Here is a 20,954-nt window from a genome sequence, read left to right as displayed (position 1 = left end):
AACAACACTACAAGGTTGCTAAATACATTAGTATTTATTAATACTTGAATTACATGTATTAATACTCAAATTATAATGGAAACAACGATTAGTGCAACCTGATCCTGAATTGACACTGATTAGCAGCTACTCAAATTAATGTAGTTAAAGCTGCTTTCTAGTCAATATATTAGTTATCTGTGATAAATTACAGTAAAAGAAAGCAAAGCTTGGATAATAAAGAATGCACATAATTTAGGCTCTCTGGAAATATGTATATGTTTACCTTTAAATACTTGCAGCATGTCTGCATGTAGAACAAGGGCAGCTTTAAATAGCAGTAGACAGAATAAAGCCTGGTGTGATCAATGTGCTCTTGAATCAGCTACACTACAGCACTTTGCTATAAGCAGGATTATTGGGTAAGGTGGGACACAGTGCACAGACCAGGTATCCCACAAAGAATTAAGAGAGTTGACAGTAATTTATTAAGAAGTTTAGCTTGAGCAATCAAAAGTGAAATAAAGCACATCTTAAACCCAGGTAATTTTTTTGTAGCAGGTTTATTAATTAACTGCATAAACATATGCATGAGAGAAAAATGACACAAAAATAATGAATTTTACTTCTCTGTTGTTATTTTTCACAGAACCCTTTGCTGTTACTTTGCACAAAAACTGATTTACTTCCACATACGGGTTCAACTTTGAAACATTACAAGGTGAAACTAGAGTTTAAGAAAATTATGATACAAAAAGGCCTTTAGGAATAAAATGCTTACGCAAGCTACTTGAGCCTCCTAGCTATAGGGTAAACAATTAAACCATTAACTATATGCCTGGTGAATAAATGTGTATTGCTGTAGGGATGGGGTATGGCTAGTGCTAAATAACAAGCCCAGTAAACAGGAATCGCTGGACAGTGTTATGTGGACACACTATGACCATTTATGCCAGGCTGATGAGCCAGAGCCTTTGACTTAAATGGCAGCAAGATTTAAACATAGCAGACACATCAGTTAAGAAGAGTTAGCTTTTGCATGCATGCACACAGACAATGTTTTCATGTTAAGCCTGTGAAAATAAATTGCAGAAAGTTTATCTATTTTACTCCTAACTGAATTACTGAATTGATAAAGGAACTGCTGAGTATATAGACCTATATTTGCTGATTTTATACAATTCTGTCAATATTCTATTGAGATACTGTGCTCAAAAGCAATTGGAAAAGCTCAATTTCTCCATTTTCAAGGTTAAACTACCAAGCTAAGACAGCTGATTACCTTTGAAGTCTCAAACTCAGAACTATTACTGTCTATATCTCTCCCACCCTATTTTGGCTCTCCTGCCTTCATCTTGCCCAAGAATGTTTCAGACAAGCCTCTCACAAATAGACCTTAATGCAAGAATAAATTGTTTTAGTAGAAGCTCTAAAACAGGAATTAGTTCCATGGGCCAAAACATGTTCTTGATCACCAGTTTATATAACCTCACGCTATGATACTCAGCCAGGAAAATAAACACTTACTGTGCCCTCTCTACTTGCCATCTGCCTGGTATGAACTTTTCCTGCCTCTGGAACATTTATACTCACAATGTATGTAAACACATTGAAGGTGAGTGTATAATACCATATATATAAACACATAGAAATTAAGTATATATACATCCTTTTTAGTAAGAAAAAAAAACCTGTAAACTGTAACTTGTTAAGAATATACCAGGTTGGAACCAAATCATCTTAAGGTCCTTTCTAACCCTAACCATTCCATGTTCCATTATAAGAACATGCAAAAGGGAGGATGTTTCCATTTATTCCATATATCACTTTTCAAAAGTGTTCAAAATGAAGGCAAGAGGTTATTAGATCAAGCCCTGAGATGTGTGGAAAATGATCCCTTTCCTTTACACTAGAAGAAGGTAAATATGTGGAAATATGTGGTCTTTTTCTAGCAGATTTTTTAAAAAAGGAGAAGCTACTGACTAAAACTAACCATTGGAATGGCCAACAAAATAAACGCAAAAGGAATGCTGAAACTGTATGTTTTAAAATAGTGTTAATCCTGTGTGTTGACTGTTGTGGGCTAAGTGATAAGCACACAGATAAAACAGCCTGCATTAGCTAGTCCTACTTGAGTAGTATTGTGGGGCACTAACTGCATAAACTGCTGTACAAATGTTCCTCACTCATGTAAGGAACTGGATCAACTTCATTAATATTTCCTCCTTTTTTTCAGGGATTTAAAATTGATGGGCAGAGAAGAAAGGAAAAAGAGGGATGAAGTAATGAAAAGTTTGCCCAAGTATGTGGAACAAGGAAGCTCACACCAAGAGACATGGAGAGAGATGACTGCTCACATGTTGTAAGGAATGAGCAGAAACAGTTGAGAAATAGAGGGACTTTGTGTTGGGAAGATTAAGCAGGGAAGTACAAGAACAGCTAACTGCACAGTATGGGAAATTAAACCAAGTAGGTAGATTGTGGCTCAAATGAACTGAGCCACAATGAATTATGAATTACAGCATGCAAGCTACTTCAGAGCTGAAACGAGCTACTATTTCTTATGAAGAGAAGCTCCTGAGTGAGAGAGACAGCTTAAGGAAAAGGAATAATTTGGTCAGTAAAATAAGCAAAGGTGATTTTTATACACAACAGTTAAGTCCATGCGAAAGAAGCAAGTTCTAAATTGACAAGGCAAGACACGAGAACATGGCATGAGTCAAGAAGTGAGAGAGACAAGGGCTTAAACAGGAGTTTTGGTGTGGACAGAAAGAAGATAGTTTTCAGGGATGCCATTTAAGGAAAAGCAAAAAGGTGTAAAAATAGCCTGCACAGTGGGATCTAAGAGCAAAGCTCTTGGGCAAATACAAACAAGGGTGCTCAAAAATCAGAAACATACTCTCTTTCTGATCTTATTAGAAGTGCTTTTGTAAATTTTCATCAATAGCTAACACACAATAAGCAACCTTGAGTTCTCCAGTGCTGGTTCTGTGCACAGTAAAATAGATTATCTTGAACCCTGCTGAAAATATTTGAACTAATCTGCTTCACTATGCAATGAAATGGCACCTAAGCGTCAGCATTTAAGACAGACAAAAACATACACTCCAGTTTATCAAATACCAACATAAAAATACAGATTATCAAATACTAATCTTTTTCACTATAAGTAACTTAACTGCAGGTTCATGCAAAGCTATTTTGTGGGTTTAGTATTGTATTGCCAAAATTAAAGATTATCACTGAGAAAGCCAAGCATTATAATCTTTTCACAGACACAACATTTGCAGATATATTTTTATTTATAGTTTTAAATTGATCTTTTACCTACCAGTCTTACTCTACTATCCAACATTGCGTAGATCCTTTTCAGTAAAGAATTTTGCTGAAGGCAATTTAGAAAGGAAGTGTTACTAATATTGGACAAATATGCCTTTAAAGCAAGGTCTTACGTATTATTTATAGAAGACATACTATCCAATTCAAACATCTACCCTTTGAGTATCTATTGTAAGCCAGAAATAAGGGATTGCAGCAATAAGTTGCAAGACACCTCACAGTAAAACGCAGTAAGCTTCTGCAGTTACTGAACTTCCACAAACTGTAATAGCTAAATCATGCTCAAAATACATATTGATTTTTTAAAAATAGAATTGGAGTAACTTTTCTGGACTTTCCCTCAGGCTTAGTAATCTTGTTTTCTTTCCTTTATGAGAGCATTTCTTGGGATGAATATATTTCCACACTTAAAAGTTATTGTTTCCTTTTGTTTTGATTTCAATTCTGTTTCAGCCACTAGAAAAATGTTTTGTCCTTCTCTAAGAAATGAAGAAATCATTTAATGCACATTTATCCTCAAAGATCACAAAGCAAGCAAAATGTTTCAAGCTATCATAAAAAGTTACGCGACTTTGAAATTATTTTATAGTATGTACTACTAGAGCACACCTATGTGAATTATTACAAATTGCTCATCTCCTCATTGGAGCCTGGAAATCAGAAGCAGAAACATTTCTTGTGCATAACCAAATAAAATGTTAATGGAAAAATTTTAGTTTGAGTATATTACATTTCAGAGGCAGGAAGGAAAGGCCCCTTACATTCACCCATGGACAGTAAAACATTCTAGAAGTCTGTGTAATAAAGTATATAAAAATGGGCTTTCAATAGTTTCATGGATTATGCAAAGATTTTTCTTCCTTTTAGAAGCAGCTCGAGAAATTTCTAATATGCAAATACGTTCTCCAAAGAGTTCTGTCACTAGGTGAAAGGCTGCGCATATTCCCTCCAAAATGCCAGGCATATCTCTGAGTGTGAGAAGAAAATTAAAAAAAGAAACAGACAAACCTTCCAACAAAAGCATCCAACAACGCAGACCTTTGTCAGAGATCTTTTACTGCAGTAGCTCAAACAATTAATTTGTTTTAAATTGTATAATTATGATAAAATAAAAAGTAAATATTTCTAAATAAAAATGTAGTCAATGCATATGTTTTACTATTATTATCAAAAAGTGTAAGGGCCAGTGTACACAAATCACCATTAGAGTGCCAGCATTCCTTTTTTACAGTAGAAAATAATATAATAATATGATGTATTAGGAATTCAGTACTGAAAAGGAGCCCTACAATTTGAGAATTTTCCCCTCTGACCTGCAATTCTGCTTGTAAGTAAATCTATTGTTTCTGTTCTAACTCTGCATTCCTCACAAGTTAGCTCGACTAACATTTCGGTCTGCTAGAAAAGATCTAAAAAGAATTAAAAAAAAGAAAAAAAAGAACTTTTTTCAAGGACAGACTACAGAAAGTATTGGAAGCTTTTAACCTTCTACCCCCTCAGAAATAATAAGATGAATATTTTTTGTTTCACAGTTTTCTACCAATTGCCTCCTTCCTGATCCTAACAGCTGATGCCTGCCTCAGGAAAGCCTGTTTCTAGGTTTCCCATGTTGTTTCACAGCCCTAAATCAACATAAAAACCCCAGCAGCCCTACATACTTATTTTAATTTCATGTCCAGAAATACTTCTGCTATAGAAATCCTATTTTAACTTGTTGGTTTATATAATTCTGAAAGTCCAGTGGAGAATGCAACAACAATGAACACAACTGTGCTCCATTATTTCTTCTATTTAATGGTCTTTTTCAGGGCTGTATTCATTGTTTATAACACCACAATAGGTTACAGAGTTGAAATAATAAAAACAATTGCAAATAATCATTATTATTACTATTAATAGAATTATACCCACAGGGAAAAAAGGTATTTATTAATCCCAGTATCTTCTGCATTGCTAAAATTTGAATATTTAGAAATATCTAGAAAAGAAAATATTTAATTTACATATAACTAGGAAATAAAAAAGCATTTGGAGGTACTAATTTACAGAAGAATAAAACAAAAGCTAATTAGACCACAACACGTAAGGTAACTCATTCCTGACTCTCCCATGTAGCATGTTACCATAGTCCCCTCCCAAAGGCTGTTTCACAAAGCTGTTTGGCAAATTGTTTATCATGGCAACAAACTTCAACTAGTAAATGGGATCATAAAGTGAAAGCTAGTTTGTGGTATGATTGATCAATGGCAGCACTAAGATCTTAATCTGATTAGGTAGAGAGAAATGGTGACCAGGGAAGAATAACACTTAATGGTGTTGGGAAGGAGCAACATCCGTGACTAGTAGACAAGCAGAGGAGAGAGTGTTTTGAAGAGCCTCAGGAGTTTGACAGACTTTACATATAAAGCTGAAAACTAGAAACTGATGAAAATTTTTACCTTTGTTTCTTTCCTGTCCGATTTCTGAATAAGAAGTGCCAGTCAAACATTTATGTAGCAAACCTTTTGATAACACTTTAGCATTTGCCCAACTGTCAGAGCCGTGTCTCCAGCTGTGGCTAACCACAAGTGCTTCAGATGGAGAAAATGGAAGAAAAATCTGCAAACTAGTTCTGTCATGTCGATCAGAAAAAATATTGCAAAACATTATAAACACTCTAATGACAAGCTGCAAGACTTATGAACCTATTAAGGACAACAAAGGCTTTTTCTTGTTCTCGCCAAGGCCCACAGAAGAAAAAAAAATAGCAGTACTAAGGGGAAACACTGATATGTAAGAAAGACCCAATAACAATTTACCCTCAAGTCCATCTCTTCTTCTCAAAGAGGAATAAAAAAAAACATTAAAAAAAAGCCCAACAGCAAACCTGGTTAAAACACTGAAATACCCTCAACACAGCTCAGAGGCAACTTACTTCAGCACTCAACTTGTGCCACTAGAACAACCAGAAACTGGATCTAGTTATAACTTTGACAAGGTCTACAAATCTCCCAGCACCACATACCTTTTCCATGTGTAAGTAACTATTCAAAACAAGTAAGTCACCTCTCAGTATTTTCTTCAGTAAAGAGTTAGCCATACTCAATCAAACCATGTTTAAGTTTTTCCAAAACATGGATCATTTTTATGGCTTGTTTTGAGCTGTCTAGTATTTCCGTATCTTCTGGAATACAAACAGAACTGGACACAGCATTTTAAAGCTACATAAACCCACGACTGCATCTCTACCTCTGTGGTGATGCTGTCCTTTACACAAAGCCAAGGATTAGCAACCATCTTGTTTCTACAGCAATGTGCTGAGAACACAGACTGACTGCAATACATAATTTTCCTAATGCATCCCAAGAGCGGTTCTTTATTATTTTTCTTTCAAGATCTCCTAACTCTATGTACAATCTGTACTTGTCTGGATTAAAATGTGATTTGACTGTAACAATTTAAACAGATAATTCAGATCAGTATTATTTACCTTGCCTTTTCATAAATTCAATGCTTCTAATGCTCTAAATGAAATTTTTGTATCAATTTCCAGCTCTACTTTATCATCAACTCCATAGATGATAAAATTACAGCCTTTGACCAAACATCTTCCCTCTAGCGAAGCAAACCTCTCACTTAACAGCAAACAGAAGTATAAACAAATGTTCATTTCAGTGAGCCAATTATTATAATAATCCCCCAAACTGCAGATCTCTCAAAAACCTACAGACCAAGAAAAAACTATCTACCATAAAACTGTATCAACTGGCAGTACTCATAGCAAATTAGCAACTCTCTTATTTCACAGGCACGATGCTTAACTTAGCTGTTGGAGTTCTGGGGTTGTTGGTTTTTGGTTGGTTGGTTGAGGTTTTTTTTTTGTTTTGTTTTGGGGTTTTTTGTATGGTGTTTGGTTTTGGCTTTTTTTGTTTGTTTGTTTGCTTTGGTTTTGTTTGCTTGGGTTTTTTTTGTTTTTTTAGGATTTGTAACTAAATTAGCAACTTCTCAATCATTTGGAACATTTTCTATTTTCCAAGAGCAGTAAGTAGTAAATGGTGGATTAGGGTGCTTTCTTACTTTCTTTATCTAGCTTCTCTAAGAAGTTTTGGGTACAAATCATCCAGGACTACTGATTCTGATTTAGTAGATGCTGCTGCTGAGTCTTTTGCAACAAATTATATTCATTCCTACAGAGCAGAGGCACCTTCGGTTCTGTTTCTGCTCAGAACCGTCATTCGTATTTTGCAAAATTTCTTGGTAAAGAATGTTGTATTATCTATTTCATTTGCCCACTGGGATTTCATAATTTTCTTGGACTTTCTTATTCTTGCGACTCTTGAATCCTTCCATTACTGTTGTTAATACATGCACATGTGTGAACACACACAAAAAGGAAAAAAGGTGACCAAAGTTACTACTAGGATATTTCCTAAAAGAGCAATACAAAGCTTTAAATAAAAGAGAGTGAAACAAAGTAAGTATTACATGTGAACATGTACATTTTGGGTTAGCAAAGGAGTCTCTTGACAGCAGCTTTCATTTTCTTTAACTAGGTTACCAAATGCAAAATAGAAAAAACAAGGCGGAAGGGAAAAGACCCATAAGACAGCCCCTAGGATTCTCCTAATTGACAGTTTTTTGGTAGCTGTCCTGAGAGAAAAGTACAATCTCAAAAACATCCTACTTCAAACATTCATACCCTACACTCAGTGACATCCTACAGGAAAGTAAATTATCTGAGAAATTTTGAGTGATGGGATGTTTTTATATCTAACATCGAACAAAAACATCCTCTGTATTAAATCTTCCAAGCTCCACAGTGCTTGGAAGCAGAAAGCCAGCTCTGATCTGAATTTAACTCTCACCTTACTTAGAGCTGTATTTAGGGATTTCAGGATAACATGAGGGCTACAAGATGAGAGTGCTGCCACCTCGTGCCAGTCAAGTTGAAGTCTAACAAACAAGACTACTAACTAAAACTAACCCCAGAACATGTTCTGCCTTTAAAGTCTGACAGTTATTTGAAATCAGATGCTTGATCTTGAATTATGAAAGAGCATAATAGTATCAGTCTTTAAGAACACCTTAAACCAATTCTTTAAATAAAAATAACCAAACTATCTGTACTTAATCAGCATGTCTTGCAGTAATCACTCATCATACCTGCCATTTAAAATCCTGGTTTTAGTCACTCCTAACTGTGATACATTTCAATCACTAGGGATAACAGCTTTAGTAGTAGATATGTGTTTCAGACAAACTCCTTCTGGTTTGATTTTGGCTTTGGTTTTTTTTTTGGTAAAAAATTATGACAAAAAAATAAAGTACATACACACAGTCTGAGTGTTCAAAGGGTATATATTCTTACTGCATAGATATTTAAATACCAAGTCATAATCTTCAGAAAGTTGAGAAGCATTATGAAAATTCCCAAGTATACTGACAAGCCACAAAGAAAAATATTTTCTCTCAGTTCATTCTTATCTAAAATACAAGCACTACATCAAACATTACCTAATAATGTAAAGACCCTGATTTTTTTTCCTCTTCATTTACTGATAAATTCTGATGACTCAATATTTCACTGACTCTCCCCCCTCCAAGAGTTATTATTACAACCAATAAAAATGTAAAATAGGAGTACTCACCAATATCATTAGCTAGAGAAGCAGGATCAGAGACCCCAAGGGTGGCTTCAAACTCCTCCTGAAGACGGTAAGCTCTTTGAAGAAGGGATTCGAGCTTATGAATGAATTCAGCACTAATGATATCCTGCAAATGCACAGACATGAGAATATTTCCTATTTGTTTATAGCCTGTAAGATTCCTTTGTAAAATCTAAGACTATTAAGCCTCTAAAGATCAGACCATGCCACTGGCACAGATGAATACTTCAACACCCAAAATATACACACTTTTTGAAACATACATTTGTATTAGTTCAATAGAAATAAAGTCTAAATTTTAAAATACTTTACCTGTGATGTTTAATGCACTAGAAATAATGAAAGCCAAAAAAGTATATGCTTATTTCAAAGCATTTTTAGCATTTAGTTCATAAGAACAAAGGAATATAAATAAAGTTCATGCACAATATTTGCGACTATTCATAAACCGATCATCTTTCCCAAGACCTTTCTCTTTGCTAAGCAGATATCCTCGCACATAGTCATACAACAAAGGGATGACCCAAGGGGTTTTGCGGAGAAAACTAGTATGTTTGGTAGCTTGTTAATACCATCCAGAAGCAAACACTGATGCAACAGTGATTGCCAAAAAATAAATAATCCTAATTCTCTCCTCCCACCCTCCTCCAAATAACCAACCAAAGAAATCAAAAGGAACAAAACTAGATTTCTTTTAAATGCAATACCACTAATTTTAATCCATTCTCAGTATTGGTAATTGAATTAGAAGTTGAAGTTCAGCTAACGAAGTGCAATGAATTGTTAGGGCAGCAGCAGTAGATTATAGATTGACTATACTCACTTCTACACTTTCTTCTGCAATTGCATCTCCTGCTCCCAGCTTAATGGAACCGCAACTTGCTTCATCTTCAACTTGCCTGTTACGGAAAGTTAGTGCCTGCTCCCACCGACGCAGTGCTTCTTCAAAAAGCTCCATACCTAGAGGAGATTAGGAATACCTCCATTCCATCAAACACACAGCCTCCATATGTATGTGCATTTTAGAGTGTTAGGAAACTTTGTAGCTAATAAGCATGATTACAGCAGACATGTAAGCTTTCAAAACAACATTGATTTCCAGTCTAAAAAATAAATCAAAAAATATATCTGCCTTTTTAATAAGACAAAGGAGTTTACAAGTAAAGCAACAACATTCAATGCATTTTTCCTATTTATTTTTTAAAATAATTGGATGGATTACTACTACAAATATAGGAATAAAACAGTATCTATTCTCTAGATCTAGTAAGATATAATTATTTTATGGAAGTGTTCTTAAACACATGCCAACAGGGTACTGTGAAAGGATACCACACTAATATTACGTGTCACTTAGCCATAAACCCAAGAAATCATTTACATTCATTGTTAGTAGATAACGAATATTCTTATTATAACTTACCCATCAAGTACAAGTTTTCAGGTGTGGTCACTGGAATATTGACAAGCTTAATATCATCTTCATCTGCTTTATCCCAGGAATTTGAGTTGCCACAAGCACAACTGTGACAAGAAGTGGCACTCTGAACCTTAAAAAGAAAATTTGAAATAATGTTCCACAGAATGTCCTTAAAACTACATTCCTGCCAGAGCACAGCATATCCAAGCTACCTGCCTGGAAGCTGTTTTTATTAACTAGTAAGCACAATCGCCTTCTTACCACCTCTAGTCACCTGCACAGCTTGCTCAAGAAAGTTGTTTCAGCCCAGTGAAACCATTAGGTACATACTCAGCGCAGGTTAGCAGACATCGAAGAGCCTTAAAACACTTGCTTACCGAGGCCAGGCTTTGAACTGAACCAGAGCATTTACTGAAAAGTCCTCCATTTGCACAGATACAAGACTGAGATCCTTTTTCTTTCACAGAGCTCAGAGAAAGGGTCAAGTTTTGCCGACTACTGGAACAACTAGAACCTAAGAGATACACTGGTGTTAATGCTGCTGCAAACTCAAAATAATGTATTTTTCATTAGCAAGATTGATCAAGAATTGCATTTACTCTTTTCAATAAAATACAGTTTAGAAGCAAGCAACAATTATTCTTTTATTTACACTTCTACATGACAAACTATAAATCAGTCAATATCTGTAACAATAACCATGCATTTGAGCATAATTATTTTCCCATCTTATAAAAAAATTAAATTTGCTTTTCTCAGTATTGAGGTATATCCACAAGATGGCAAACTGGGCTGTTAATACACTACCAATAAAAAAAGTTTTAATTCAAATTCATGACTAAAACTTCACCTTTGAGAACAAGACCAGCTTACTTTAAGACACTGTAATTTTGCTCCTAATTTGCATTTTCTACTTTAACAATTCAAACCTACTCAGCATTAAATGAAAATAGTTTGTTTTACTACTACAGAGTTACGCACACCACTCCCCTCACACCCCTTTTCCTCCCCTCCAAAAAAACAAGAATACTTGGGGGTTCCTTCATGTACCTTTTTCTGATGCAGCTGCTTTGGTACACTCTAGTACCAGATGACTTGGCTCCCATGCTGGCACTTTCTTGTTTTTCTTTCCACGTCTTCTTTTAAAGTGATGGGCCAGAAAAATAACAGATATAGCACTCACTGCTGTTACTGTGAAAAGTTTCTTTAACCCAGGGGAGAGCTTTAGCTGAAAATAAAGAGTGTGACTTCATTAGAAGTATATGCTCCTTAACTCCCACCCTTCCTCCTACTCTCCCTTGGCAGTGTTCAACATAGGCTATAGCTCGTCTGAGGGAGATAAGAGATGCTGCTCTCACACAGACTGTGAAGCAACTGAGTAAGGACACAGCTAACTGCTTCTCAAAATTTGTGATGACCAGTAGGTGACAAGGTTTACAAAGCAGCTGGTGCGACAAAGCGAGGGGCTGCACTGAGAGTCATACTGCAGCACCAAGAACTATAAGGTATATTGCAAGTCCATGAACTACAGGGATCTAAGTAAGTGACTTTCAGACAAACTTTTTTTTTTATTTAATTGATTTATTTTCAATGTCAGGACAATACAGGGCTTCAATTAATTCTCTAACAGCAAAAAAAATACTGAGAAGAAACTCACCCTTCACAACTAGACTATCGCACTGTGAAAGAGTAAAAGATACAAAAGCTAATATTTGCATGGTGTTCCAATTTGAGAAGATCACGTACTTAAACACATTTCTCTAAAGCTTTTTTTTTCTTTTATTATTTCTTACATCTTATTTTGGATATAGATCAGTCATGGGTTTACAGATGTTTAAATTAGTAAATAAGAACCACATATACGAGCAACTGGAATGAAAAGCCTTTAACAAAGTTTATAAAATTCAAAGTTACAAGATAAAAAACCAAGAAAAGAGCCATTTAACTGGAAACTAGAGTCCACATTCACAAAATCTTTAGGAAATCTATGCTGCTTGAGAAACAGACTGCTGGGAGAAAACAGTCCTTGGGGCTAATATGGTATTTCTGAAACCTGTTTCCTCATACAAGAGGAGAGCTGGCCACACAGAGTACCTGCACTCTGGCAGTCACTGGTTGCTGTGCAACTGATTAATACTACCAGAGCTGTGTAATTTAAAGAAGCACTGAAAGTTTTGCTCTGCATGGAGCTCGCAATCAATAAGTCAAAACCATTTGGGAGCCCTGTCCTTAGTGGTACTGTGTCTATCAAGGCTGAAAAACCTAGCACTGTACTCTGCAGAAGAAAATCCCTGAAACACAGCACAAACACAGAAAAGAGTTAATAACCAAATAACTGACATTAAAACTTCAAAGTTCATAAAATTAAGTGCTAGAATTAAAGTTTCATAGAGCCGTAAATGGATTTTTTTAAAATTTGTGCCTACAGAAATGCTCATGAATAAATTAACAGTGAAATGAAAACCTCTAAGAAGAGGAAAGCCAATAGATGCTCATAACAGAGCTGCACATGGTATTTAAAAAGGGCATGAATATGCTGCAATGTAAAAAAAGAAATCTGTGATCTTTCAGTGAGAATTTTAAAGTAAAACCAGAAAAATGAGAAAATTATCAAATGCAGCTGAGACTCTCATTGTGGTTTTATATGCAGTAAAATTCTGAAAAGCATTTACATGCAAATATGAAAAATGACATAGCTGTTGCTTACAAGCATCTACTTCAACAAAAATTAACTAGTCAGATTAAAGACATGGGTTTTAAAGGCAGAAGTTTATAGGACCTAATAGCTATTTTAAAAATTATTATTGGCATTCCTAATTATAAACATTCTTTTCTTTTAGTTATATCATACAAAGAATAGAAAAAAAATCTATTCTTTTATCATACATTCTATATCATATTCTGTATAACCAGCTAGAAACTTTTTTTTCATCCCGTGTATTATGGCATCAGAATGTGGTTCACTCTTCAAGAAATGAGGGATATGACTGAAGACTTAATACTTTGTCAAGTAATTCTGACATTTCAGTCTACCGTTTATCATGTATGTGGTTAGACATACACCGAGTTGCCTATCACATAGGCAACTAACACCTCTCTTTGAACCTCTGCTACACAACTGACAGCTCCTCCTCCCTGTCTTTGACATGAAGGTGCTCTAGGGACAAATTTTATCATTCTTTGCAGACAAGAAGTATCAGTTTCACAATACTTCCAGCTTTTGTGAACCTTAAACTAAGCTCATAAGATACTCTTCATCACCTAGACTTGAGTTACTGCATTCCATGTTGCTAGTGAAAATTAGCCTGTAATATCAATGAAAGAAAATAATAATAAGTCACTTCAGGGCTGCCTGTAAAAGGAAATACTATGATTAGTAGAGCCTTAACATTTTATTTGAAGAAGCTCTTTCTGGAAGTCAAATAAACACAGTAACGTGCCATTTATCGTTCAGATTAATTTGACGAATGGCACTAGCAACCTACAAAGTATTTCAGACCACACTCGATACTATTATTCAAAATTTAATGACAGTTATGTTTAGTTTTTAAATATCTAAAAGCTTCTACCAAAAAAAAAGACAAATTGAGGATTTTGGTATTTGATTTTATGAGAGGTATTGTGCTGTTGCAAAATGAAGATACATTAACACTGAAGATAAAGCAATCTCTTCAGTCCGACGTATGATGATGCACTAAGTGTTTATTAGCAGAAAAAGACAAAAAAAAAATAACCCTGCTTTGGTTCAATGCTCTAAATAAACTAAAAATCAATGTATTTTGTACAAATCTAATACACATGAGGCTCAGAAGAACAAGTACAACATTACAATTAAAAGTATTAAACTTCTAAATGTACACCAAAAGTGACAATATTTCAATAATATATATTACCTGGTTGAGAGAATGATACCAGGAAAGGGGAAGATGAAATACTCGTAAGGCTACCGTCTTCAGAGAAAATCGTGCCTCAGTAACAGCTTCTTCTGACATGGCTCCTTCTCTCCCATAACCTCATTAAGTGGCACTATCTTGAAAACAGTCACAGGTGGTCTCCAGAATACTCTGTCAAATAAAGCATATATACTAAATTATGCAATAAAAGCCCAGATAGCTTTCTTCTACAAGTTTGAATCTCTTAAATAACATGTATATGAGTTGTTTGATTGATGTTTCTGACTGGAGATTTGTGCTTCATGAGGAGACGGTGAATTTGCTGATTCAGTTTAGGCCCCATTCCTTCACACTGCTCTGTGCAGACACCTGTGCACATCTAACCAGAATCTACAGAGGACTCAGCCTGCTTTTATCAGCTGGCAGTTCACTTCTTATATTCTCTAAATCCATACATGACAACAATCCCATTTCACTACTGTTGGAAGAACCTGCTTGCCAGCCAAGAGAGTTAAAGATTTGAGAGCAGCCTGAAGTTTATCTCATTCAAAAGCTTCGTTTTTATTGTAGGCACAATGAGTAACAAATACTATACGCTAACATAATGTCCCCTGTTAATAGGGACCATTCCCCCTTAATCCCTGACGCTAAGCTTCTGTCAGTAACATCCACGACCGCAACCGTGGCACGGAGCGAGCTGAAAGCAGAGCGCGGGCCCGCACGCCGAGGGCGCTGGCAGGCTCGCCCACGGGCTATGTCTCTTCCGTCGACCCTGCCAGGCTACGCTGCCCGGAGCTGCTTCCTGGGACTCAGGAGCCTCTCTCCACCGCGGGACGAGAACCACGGCCCGGCCGGCCGCGAAAAGACAGCTGACCCCGCTCCTGCAGCTGGTCCCATTGTGGGCAGGAGCCATCTCCGTCCAGCCCCTCCCCAGGCCCGGCAGCCCCAGCACCGCGGTAGGGGTGCCCAAGCCTTTCGGCGCCTCGGGCTGGCGACCGACATAGCCGAGATGCCAGCCCCACACACCCCTCAACCTCCGTTCTCATCGACGCAAAGGCGGGCGCGCCTTTGCCTGAGCCGAGTCCCGCCCTGCAGCTGCCGCCCTCAGTTACCTGCCGAGCGCCGGGGCAGGGACCGCAAGCAGCAGCCACGGCCCCCCGCGGGCGGCTCCCTCCCTCCCCGCACCAGCAGCTGCTCAAGAGACCGGCCGGCGATCTGCTTCCGGGCCACCGAGGAGCCGCTGAGGTCGATCGAGAGGCAGCCCTTTACCGCTGCCACGTGAGGGTAACCCGCTCCGTTAGGACTGCGCGTCGGCCATCTTTACACAGGGCAATCTCCTCCTGCGGACGACTGGGTAAGGCGGGGTGAGAGCCTGACTCCGCCATCTTTGATCGGGGCAATGCTCATATGAGCGGCGGAGACGCTGCGCGCAGCCATCTTTGTGCGGGGCGCGTCCTGGTGTTGCTGCTGCTGGTGTCTGTCTGGTCGTCCCTGTGAGGAGGTACTGGCAGAGCCATAGCCTGGACACGCAGCTTCTCCACCACGGCGGCTTTCTGCACTGCCGCGTCCCTGGCGGCGGAGCGCTGCTCCCGGAGGCGGCTCGCCGTCGGTGCGAGCTGCGGGGCTAGCCGCGGCCCGTCTTAGCTCCGGGCTCTGCGCACGGTGCGTTCTCCCGGCTGCTCCGGTAAGACGGGGAAAGTCCTGCTGGCGGTGGGGAAGGCGGGTCGCGTCTGGTGTCCGTGAGGGGGGACAGGGGCGCAGCGGGCGGCTTTTTCGCTCTGTCTCAAAGTCCAGGGCGGCTCGGCCCTCTGGGCGTGTTGGCACGGTGATGGCTGCCGCCGGCGGGAGCCCTCTCAGCGGCCGGGGTGCCGTGCTCCCGGAGGGCTGGGCGGGGGCCGGGGCGGTGCGTGGCCGGCCGGGCTGCCTGTCCTGCTGGGCCGCGGGGCGGTGGATCGGTGGTGCTCGGGATGCCCGCTCCGGGTCAGCGGGTCGGCAGGGGGGTTGCTACATGCTCTCCCGCTTGCCTGCAGAGGCCGGAGAGCCCGGAGCTGACCTCTGCAAATACCTGCTGAAGCCGTCCGGTTTCAGGGGTGCAGTTCCGAAAACCAATAATTTGCTTGTAATTTACGCCCTTCCATGAGGTATCTACACACATGTACGAGGGATGAAATAGACTGGAGAAAAAAGTCTGGTATAACACCCAGTGGAAAATCACTGTGAACTTCTGCTTGCGGGCAAAGCCTGGGTTAAGAAAATCCTCTTACCTCCATAAAGGTCAGCTAATGGGTTTCAGAGTTGGGGTTTAAAGTGGTGGAAGAAAGACATGAATGGACAGTCTGTATGCTCTGAAAGGCAGTATAAATTGAAAAATGTCTAACCCTGTAAGAGAGTATACCTTTAACTTCAGTATTTTTTGTATATCCTTTTCTTCTGGAAACAATGTTTTGTGACAGGAAAAAAAAAATCACAACCCTCTAATGAAAGCCACTTAAAAAAATTGTGTCTTGCTTCAGTGGATAGCTGTTGGTGCCTGAAGAGAAGGACCAGGTGTATTTCATCAGCTTGCTGAGCATGCTTTTGTCGTTTACTGGGAAATAGCAGGTTTTATTCTAAATAGATAAAGTAAGCTTCCTACCAGATTGGTGCTGTCTTTTGAATATGATACTCTTGTTTAGAGTTGATAGACTTAAAAAAGATAGGAATAGGGAAGGATGAGAGATGAAGATCAAAACCACCTACTGATTAACAGAATGCAAAAGAATTTAGTGTGTGAAATTAACCTTAATATTATCTATTATTTTTTTGGGGGATATTGGAACTAGATGATCTTAAGGTCTTTTCCAACCCTAACTATTCTATGATTCTATTTCTTAACCTAAGAAGACTGTTCTCAAGTTTGGTGAAAGTATTACTCGTGTGCATTGTTATGCAGAATTAATTTCTGTAATAAATTGTCAATCCAGTAAAGTTTTTAAAAAGCAACACAGTTCTTCAGAAAATTGGTAGGAAAATGTACAGCTTAAAAATCTGAATATGTAGCTCTGAAGGTGTGTCTTCAATGGGCATGTATAGTATGGAGTAAATGCTGGTGGGTTTTTTCTGAATTGTGAAGAATGTCTATATGATAAATACTTACTGAAGTTCCAGAGCTCTTTACTATTCCAAGTAACAACATTGCACCTCTGTGTCACTAGTACTTTGCTGCCATAAAATGAAAGTAGTTGTTAAACTGTGCCAGTGCATAGCTTGTAAAATAACTTTGAGTGCAAATAATCCTGAATGTAGAGTTTATTGGTTTGATACGCTGGTATTGAGACCTGTACAGACAAAATAATAAAAGCCTGTAATGAAGATACAAGTACTGCTTGAGGTAATTGCTGCTTTCACAATAATCTCTCACAATAATTCTTTTATTCTTAAAATAATCTACCAGCATTTGCTTACTGAACTAAAAAAATGGTCTGTTAAAATGGCTTCATATTAGGGATATCAGTGGAATAAAGATACATACTTGTTTATTTCAACAATTGTTGAAATTTTAATTACTGTAACTAGGCAGATAAAATCTGTTATGCTTCTTTAGGAAATATTATGCTCCCTGCATGAGCCTAAGAGCATTTTCAAGATCAGTTGAATTCTTTTAGTGTTTAATGGAATTTTCTGCATGAATGGTAGGTCTTCTACAGTGTGCACCACCTAAGTCTCTGATGATGTGTGATTCTGCTGAGTAATAAATAGGTTGCTGGTCACCTCAGTTGCTGAGGTGAGTAGCTCAAGAAAGGACACCTTCAACACTGGAGCATAGGGAAGCTCAGCATCCAGGAGTCTCAACTCAGAGCAGCAAGAGCCACCAAGGGAGCCTCAAGTCCTCGACAGGACTTGCCCAGGAGCCGGCAGCTCAGCTGATGTGAGCAGCTGACTCACAGGGGGCGGAGCCAGGAGGGACGGCACCAGCCCTGACTGGTTAAAAACCTGCCCTTGGGAGTGTGTCGAGCAGGACATGGTGCAGCAGTTTGCGCAGATGGGCGAGCGGGATGGTGAGCACTCTCCTCATGACCAGGGCCCGGTCTAGGAGCCCTGCTCTGGCTGCCCTGGTGGTGGCCAGCGTAGGCACCCAGAGCCGATGAGAGGGGAGGCTGCAGTGCGGAGCTCAGTGTAGAGAGTGCCTGCGCTCGTCTTTTGAGGCAAGGGTGCCCAGTGGGCAGGGCTGCACTCGATGAGCACTGGTGGAGGTCCTTCTGCAGCAGGGGCTGAGCTGCGGAACGCTGTAAATAGGCTAAAAGATGTCAGGGAAGCTGAGAGGAAGCAGGACTGTGCTACAGGGCCAGACTGCGCAGGGGCTTCAAGCGTCTCCTGCAGCTCATGCAGGAAAGAAGGAGGCCGTTAACCCAGGAATCTGGGAACTAGTAACAGAAAAAACAACAAAAGGAGGAAGAGGACAATTAAAAGCAAGGGGCTTCCTCCTAAATCTGATGTCCCCACCCAGAACAGCTTTGCAGTTTTGCAGGGGGCTAATGAGGAAACATTCACACCATGAACAACCGGCTGATGTACTGATAAAGAAGATCACTACTGGTGCTGCCAGGAAAAAGCATAGGGTTGTAGTACTAGGGGACTCTACTTTGAAAGGTACAGAGGCAACCATCTGTTGGCCTGACCCAGTCTCAAGGGGGTTGTGTTGCCTACCAGGAGCTTGGATCAGGGATGCTGCAGAGAGGCTGCCTGGTCTAATAAGTTCCACTGACTATTACTCACTTCTAGTCGTCCATGTGGGTGCTAGTGATATAGATAGCAGTAGCGCAGAGAGCATTAAGAAGGACTACAGAGCCCTGGGAGAGGTGATTAGAGGCTCTGGCACACAGTCTCTTCATCAATTCTCCAGGATAAAGGGGAGGACCTTAAAAAGGCTAGGCGGATTTGGCAGGTTAATGAATAGTTAGAACGGTGGTGCCATAGTCAGGGGTTTGGGTATGTAGAACATGGGACTCAATTTGGGAGGCCAGGTGTACTGAGGGCTGGTGAAGTTGGTCTGACAACGAAGGGGAAGAGTGGTTTTGGTAGGAGGCTTGCCAGACTGGTCAAGAAAGCTTTAAACTAGATGTGTTGGGGGAGGGGGCATCATTCCATCCCAACACTCTCAGTCAGTTGCCAGCACCTATAATAAATGCTGGGAGTAATGTAGAGATATTTCCTGCTCCAGCCAATGAGCTGGCTTCATTTGGAGCTTGGCTCAGATGCTTCTATACAAATGCCTGTAGTATGGGGAACAGACAAGAGGAATTAGAGATGTGTGCACATCTATGGGGATATGATATCATTGGTATCACAGAAACGTGGTGGGATGGCTTCTATGACTAGAGTGTTGGAATGGAAGGTGACAGGCTCAACAGACAGGGAGGGGGAGTTGCTATTTATGTTAGGCGTAGGCTGGAGAGTATGGAACTCTGTCTGGGAACAGGTGAGCAGTCAACAGAGAGTTTGTGGGTCAGGGTTAAAGGGAGAACAGCGATAGGAGACGTTATTGTGGGGATCTGTTACTGACCGCCTGATCAAGAGGAATCTGTGAATGAAGCGCTCTATAGACAGATAGGAACAGCCTCATGCTCGCAGGCCCTTGTTCTCACGGAGGACTTCAACCACCCTGATTATCTGTTGGAGGGATGGTACGGCCCGGCACAAGCAATCCAGGAGGTTCCTCGATTGTGTGGAAGACAACTTCCTTCTGCAAGTAATAGAGGAGCTGACAAGGAGACGTGCCATGCTTGACCTTGTGCTAACCAACAGGGAAGGGCTGGTTGGAAATGTGATGCTCCAGGGCAGCCTTGGTTGTAGCGATCATGAGATGGTCGAGTTTGAGATCCTCAGGATAGTGAGAAGAGCATGCAGCAAGCTGACTGCCCTGGACTTCAAGAGAGCAGACTTTGGCCTCTTCATGAGCCTGCTTAGTAAGGTTCCATGGGATATAGCCCTAGAGGGCAGGGGGGCCTAAGACTGTGAGTTGATATTCAAGGATCACCTACTACAAGCTCAGGAGTGTTGCATCCTGACTGGAAGGAAGTGCAGCAGGAAGGCCAGGAGACCTCCTTGGATGGATAAGGAGCTGCTCAGGAAACTTCAAGGGGAAAAAAAGAGGCTTATAAAAGGTGGAAGCAAGGACAGGTGGCATGGGAACAATACAGGGATGTTGTCCAGGAAGCTAGGGACCAGGTTAGGAAAGCTAAGGTCCAGTTAGAATTAAACTTGGCTAGGGATGTTAAAGATAACAGGAAGGGATTCTATAGGTACAGTGAAAATAAAAGACTAGGGACAATGTGGGCCCTCTCCAGAAGCTATCAGGAGATCTGGCTACCCTGGATTTGGAGAAGGCTGAGGTTCTTAATGACTTCTTTGCCTCAGTCTTCACTGGCAAAGGCTCTGACCACACCACCCAAGTCTTGGAAGGCAGATGCAGGGACTGTGAGAATGAAGACGCTGGACCCACTGTAGAAGATGGTCTGGTTTGAGACCATCTTAAGAACCTGAACATGCACAAGTCCATGGGACCTGATGAAATCCATCCGTGGGTACTGAAGGAGCTGACGAATGAAGTTGCTAAGCCACTGTCCATCATATTTGAAAAGTCATGGCAGTTGGGTGAAGTTCCCAATGACTGGAAAAAGGGAAATATAACCCCCATTT

The 20,954-nt window shown here is 39.8% G+C and overlaps 2 protein-coding genes across 4 annotated transcripts in view; one reads left to right on the top strand and one right to left on the bottom strand.

Moving 5' to 3' along the window:
* Positions 1-14,413, bottom strand: part of MIGA1 (mitoguardin 1) — a gene marked incomplete at its 3' end in the record, with an annotated part of 36,916 nt that extends 22,503 nt beyond the window's left edge. The window contains exons 1-6 of the mRNA XM_080622608.1: positions 14,277-14,413; positions 11,434-11,611; positions 10,761-10,897; positions 10,387-10,513; positions 9,787-9,923; positions 8,946-9,069 (exon numbers count right to left, since the gene is read on the bottom strand). Of these exons, the coding sequence (XP_080478734.1) occupies positions 8,946-9,069; positions 9,787-9,923; positions 10,387-10,513; positions 10,761-10,897; positions 11,434-11,611; positions 14,277-14,375 (802 nt within the window). The 5' untranslated portion in view covers positions 14,376-14,413. The remainder of the gene's footprint in view (positions 1-8,945; positions 9,070-9,786; positions 9,924-10,386; positions 10,514-10,760; positions 10,898-11,433; positions 11,612-14,276) is intronic.
* A 1,043-nt stretch (positions 14,414-15,456) lies between these two features.
* USP33 (ubiquitin specific peptidase 33) overlaps positions 15,457-20,954 on the top strand; it is a gene marked incomplete at its 3' end in the record, with an annotated part of 49,024 nt that continues 43,526 nt past the window's right edge. The window contains exon 1 of one of the 3 annotated variants that reach the window (XM_080622483.1): positions 15,457-15,960. The remainder of the gene's footprint in view (positions 15,961-20,954) is intronic. The other 2 variants (XM_080622482.1, XM_080622481.1) reach the window with 2 other exon arrangements.

The sequence above is a fragment of the Psittacula echo genome (assembly GCF_963264785.1).
Source record: "Psittacula echo genome assembly, chromosome: 7".
Lineage (NCBI taxonomy): Eukaryota > Metazoa > Chordata > Aves > Psittaciformes > Psittacidae > Psittacula > Psittacula echo.
The sequence above is the reverse complement of the archived record's forward strand: the minus strand, read 5'-3'. Positions and strand labels throughout refer to the sequence as shown.